At 55.9% G+C, this 5,000-nt stretch overlaps 2 protein-coding genes across 2 annotated transcripts in view; one reads left to right on the forward strand and one right to left on the reverse strand.

Annotated features, from left to right (window-relative positions):
- Window positions 1–1,977, forward strand: part of PTSG_04327 (dnaJ protein) — a gene marked incomplete at both ends in the record, with an annotated part of 4,082 nt that extends 2,105 nt beyond the window's left edge. Inside the window, 5 exons of the mRNA XM_004994357.1 lie at window positions 138–254; window positions 565–626; window positions 787–969; window positions 1,212–1,297; window positions 1,619–1,977. Of these exons, the coding sequence (XP_004994414.1) occupies window positions 138–254; window positions 565–626; window positions 787–969; window positions 1,212–1,297; window positions 1,619–1,977 (807 nt within the window). The remainder of the gene's footprint in view (window positions 1–137; window positions 255–564; window positions 627–786; window positions 970–1,211; window positions 1,298–1,618) is intronic.
- A 544-nt stretch (window positions 1,978–2,521) lies between these two features.
- The window catches only part of PTSG_04328 (uncharacterized protein), a 3,748-nt gene continuing 1,269 nt past the window's right edge, over window positions 2,522–5,000 (reverse strand). Inside the window, exons 5-11 of the mRNA XM_004994358.1 lie at window positions 4,922–5,000; window positions 4,448–4,627; window positions 4,161–4,208; window positions 3,676–3,933; window positions 3,254–3,365; window positions 2,964–3,047; window positions 2,522–2,702 (exon numbers count right to left, since the gene is read on the reverse strand). The exon at window positions 4,922–5,000 is cut by the window's right edge and continues 36 nt beyond it. Of these exons, the coding sequence (XP_004994415.1) occupies window positions 2,662–2,702; window positions 2,964–3,047; window positions 3,254–3,365; window positions 3,676–3,933; window positions 4,161–4,208; window positions 4,448–4,627; window positions 4,922–5,000 (802 nt within the window). The 3' untranslated portion in view covers window positions 2,522–2,661. The remainder of the gene's footprint in view (window positions 2,703–2,963; window positions 3,048–3,253; window positions 3,366–3,675; window positions 3,934–4,160; window positions 4,209–4,447; window positions 4,628–4,921) is intronic.

A 5,000-nucleotide genomic window follows, 5' to 3' on the forward strand; every position in this document is an offset into this window, starting at 1 on the left:
GTTGTGTTGTGTTGTGTTGTGTTGTGTTGTGCAGCAAGTGCCCACGGCACGTGCGTGTGACTGACGCGCGTTCCTCACACAACCGCTGCCATCACGGTGCTGCCATCCACCGCTCTGCCCACCACCACCGCCGTCAGGATTGCAAGGGCAGCGGGTCTGTGAAGACGGAGGAGACGGTATCGGTGAACATCCCTGCTGGTGTTGAGGACGGTATGCAGCTCCAAGTCGGAAACCACCGCGTCATCTCAATCGAGGTGTCCCGCCCACCCATTGCTACGGCTGTTGTTGTGATGGCTGTTGTTGTTGTTGTGATGGCTGTTGTTGTTGTTGTGATGGTTGTTGTTGTTGTGATGGTTGTTGTTGTTGTTGTTGTTGTTGTTGTTGTTGTTGTGATGGCTGTTGTTGTTGTGATGGCTGTTGTTGTTGTTGTTGTGATGGCTGTTGTTGCTGGTGGAGGTGGTCGCGTCCTGCCGTACGCTCTGCCAGTGAACCTGGCTACTCACACACCTCATAATCATTTGTACACGTGCTGTGCCTCACTCTTGCTGTGTGTGTCACCCTCAGGTGGAGCCATCACGGCAGTTCAGGCGAAAGGGAACCAATGTCTTCAGCACAGCGCGCATCAGGTACCTTGCATTCCACTGTGACCGCTGTGTGTGACCGCTGTGTGTGACGGCCAATCTCTTCTTTTCATGGATAAAGCGCAGCGCTTGTTGAATTGCGCACCGCCTCTGCCTTTTCACACTGTTCACCACCATTCACCACCTCCACAACAACGACGATCAGCCTGCCGCAAGCCGTGCTCGGCGGGCGTGTGCACGTCCCAGGGCTGTACGGCGACATGGCTGTCAAGGTGCCTGCAGGCACAAACTCGGGCCAGCGCCTCAAGCTGCGGGACCGTGGGTTCCAGAGCGTGCATGACTACACAAAGGGCGCACACATCTTGGAACTTGTTGTCGACGTCCCAGTGTGAGTATGGCGTGTGTGTGTGCGTGCGTGCGTGCGTGCGTGCGCGTGTGTGTGTGTGTGTGTGTGTGTGTGTGTGTGTGTGTGTGTGTGTGTGTGTGTGTGTGTGTGTGTGTGTGTCTGTTAGGCGGGCTGTGCGTCGTGTTGCGTTGTGATGGTGCGCGGACTCGATTGTTGTTCAATGCTACCGCTCACCGCCACCACCACCGCTGGTGCCATCACCATGGCCGTGATCACGATGACAGGCGCTTGAGCGATGAGGAGCGGGAGCTGTATGAGCAGTTGGCGCTGCGTGAAGCGAACAGAAATGGCGAAGTCACAGGCATCGAAGGTGCGCTGTCTGGCGGGCGGGAGGGAGGGAGGGAAGGGAGAGGGTTGTATGCATGCGTGTGTGCAAGGGTCCTCTCATCTTCCTGTTTGTTTGTGCTTGGACAAAACCACCAGTGTTGTATTTGCTCCAATCTCACATCACATCACAACCCACACACACACACCCACACACACCCACACACCCACACACACACACACACACACACACACACACTCACACACACACACACACATACACACATACTCACACACGTTTACTCACATACCCCTCCCCCCCCACACATACTCATACTCACACATATACATACAAAACGCACTGCAGGTGTGAGCCGCAAAGTGTTTGTGGATGAGGAGGAGCTGGCTGCACTCCGTCGCGCTGCCGAGCGAGCAATGCACGCCACTGGTGGTGCTGGTGATGATGGTGATGGTGGCTGCTTCAGTGCTGGGAGCGGAAGCAGTAGCAGTGCCAGCAAGAGCAGCAAAGCGAAGAAGAACGAGCACCGCGGGTTCTTTGAGCGCATTTCGCACGCCATCTTCGACGATGACCAGGAGGAGGACTCAAAGGATAGCACCAAGGACAGCAAGAAGGACAGCAAGAAGGACAGTGGCGACACCAAGGCGGGCAGCAACGACAGCGACAGCAGCAAGAACAGCAAGGGCTCAGACCGTGAGAGCGCTTAACTGCATCACTGCTCGTGCGCATCGGTGTTGCGCTGGTCACTCAGTTTGTTCACAACTTGCTTGATCACGTCAGTCTTGTTGACCATACATGGTGTTGTTCGCTAGAGCGTATTGTTGTGGCGCATTTGAGTATCTTCAGTCTGCAGTCGCACTGGCAGTGAAGTTTGAAACGCGAACGTGCGCTCGTTTATTCGGTGGCAAACAAGCAACAGAAGCAACCACAAACACGGGGATGAGAGCAACAACCACAACAACCACAAACACGGGGGATGAGAGCAACAATCACAGCCCCTCTCCCTCTGCACTGGGGCGGGGATTGAAGACACATCAACCACATCACACACACACACATACACACACACACACACACACATGCGCACGTTTGATGAATATGTAGGCATCCACGTCATACAAACGATCAGCACATAAACAGAGCATCACAACACGAACACGAACACGGGGGGGGGGGCAATCACAGGAGCGAACACCAAGAGCGGAGAGCACCAAACAGCGACCATTCCTCCAAAACAGTGCGTTGCTGTTGTTGTTGTTGTTGTTGTTGTTGTTGTTGTTGTTGTTGTTGTTGTTGGTGGTGTTGCTGCTGTTCTTGTGTGCTACTGTCGCCACCATCACTGCCAGTGGAGTCTTGGGTGGTGGACAGTTGCTGTGGCCGACGGCGTTGTCTCAGTTGTCCTTGGTCGTCTTCTCGTCCGCCTCCGCTTCCTCTTGGCAGAAGAGAGGGGAGCAGGACGAAGGTGCAGCGGTGGGCGGAAACACGACACGTGTGCACGCACGAGAGGAAGGGAGGAAGAGACGTGAGAAGAGGAAGGGGAGGAAAATAGAGCGGAGGAAGATGATGGTGCTGTGTGGCATGGACAAGGCGTGGTGTCACGTCACCACAATCGTCACAATCGTCAAAACTGCGCGACTGTAACTGCGCGACTGTGATGGCAACATGAATGGCAAGTGTGGTGTGTTGGTCGTACCTTCATCATCGGCGTCAGCGCCGTCGTCGTCAGCGCCGTCGTCGTCACCGTCGCCTTTGGCGTCTGTCAGATCGCTGCCGGGAGCTGCGGGGTGGATTGAAGAGCGAAGGAAGGAGGAAGTTGAGGTGAGTGCTCGGAGGACATCGCGATTGTCATCACGCGACACAATTCAAAAAAGGAAAGCGAAACGTTGAACAATCCAACACACAGGCACACAGACATAGAGGCAAAGACACAGACACAGACACAGACACATACACACACACACACACACACGCCAGAGCACGCACCTGGGACCCAGAGGCCGCTGTCGACGACGCGCTTGTAGTGGTAGGCGGCGTCTTCTGGGGAGAGCTCGGCAAAGCCTTCCTTGAGCATGGGTGTGTTCTGTGTCTCAAACGCCTGCGAAAGGGGAAAGGGGAGTTGTGGGGTGAGAGAAGTGGAATTGATGCGTGATGGGTGTAACCGGTAGGCAGACACACAGACACAGGGAGAGTGCACACACACACACACACACACACACACACACACACACACACACACACACACACACACACACACACACACACACACACACACACACACACACACACACACACACAACACACACACACACACACAGACAGACACACACAGACAGACAGACACACGCAGACACATGCAGACATTCACACACGGGCCACTCCACCCCCTCCCACTTGTTGCACCGCACCTCCTTGATCTTTGCGGGGAGAGAGTCGAGGACCTCGTACGGGTCGAGCCCGCCGGGTCCGAGCCGCTGCTTCTTCATCTCCTCCTGCGCCTCCGCCACCCGCTCCTGCGCTCGCTTCTTCACGCGCGCAATGAGGGCGGCCACCTCGTCGTCAAACGCCGCCTTGTATTGGGGGTCGGCCGTGGCGAGGCGCGCAAAGAACGCATTCACACACTCGCGCGGGTCACGCTTGAGCGTCTTGGCAAGCTCGAGAATGTACTGACGAAGAAGAAGGAGGAGGAAGCGGAGATGTGGAGGTATGTGTGGAGGTGGAGAGGAGTGGGAGGGGGAGGGATGTTAGGAGTCAGGGGGGGATGATGTGTTGTGATGGTGGTGATGGTGGTGATGGTGGTGATGGTGGCGATGGTGGTGAGGCGTGACAGTTTGCGAACGCCACAAGTCCAAGGCAGTGAGTGGCGCATGTGCAATGGGGTGGGTTGGCGTACCTGGATCATGATGGTCTGGCGGGCGCACACGGGCACATCGGCCTCCGTCTGTCACAAGGACGTGTGGAAACAGTTGAGGGTTCATTGTGTGTGCGCGTGTGAGTGTGTGTGTGATTGTGATGGGAAGGGAAAAGGAGAGGAGTGGCGTTGAGAAGGAAATAAACACACACGAGAAGCTCGCAGGTGAGGATGGCGGGCAGATTGAAAGGAACATTGACGCAGGCAGGTAGACGGGCAGACAGAGCGAAAGACGGACAAACAGAATGAGCATGGTGATGGCCGCTGACCTCTGGGTCGACGGCGAGATCAACGCAGTAGATGACGAGGTAGCTGGCAAGGTGTTCGCACACGAGGGAGAGGTTCTCTGCAAGGAACTTGTGGGCATCGGCCTGCTTGCTGATGTGCGCAAACTTCTGCGCCTTCTTGCCGTTCTTCTTGAACCACTCGGACATGGTCTCGACCTTCTCCTGCACACGTGTGTACATGTGAAAGTGAAAGCGAGATTGTGTGTGAGTGTGTGAGTGCGTGTGAGTGAGTGAGTGCGTGAGTGTGGGAGTGAGTGAGTGAGTGTGTGAGTGGGTGAGTATGGGAGTGTGGAGTGAGTGAGTGTGAAAGTGGACGCAAGCACGTGTATGTAAGCATGCGTATGGTGTTACCAGCCGTTGCCACGCGCATCACGCGCCACGCGCATCATGCGCAGCATACGACCACGGCCACCACGACCACCACGACCACGACTCCATGAGTCACGTGCAGCGCACCTCCTCCGTCTCCTCCTTCTTTGGCGCCTCCTTCTTGCTCGGGTTGATGATGGTGCGGTCGTGCTTCTCTTTGCTGATG

The sequence above is a fragment of the Salpingoeca rosetta genome (assembly GCF_000188695.1).
Source record: "Salpingoeca rosetta unplaced genomic scaffold supercont1.10, whole genome shotgun sequence".
In the NCBI taxonomy this organism is placed as follows: domain Eukaryota; class Choanoflagellata; order Craspedida; family Salpingoecidae; genus Salpingoeca; species Salpingoeca rosetta.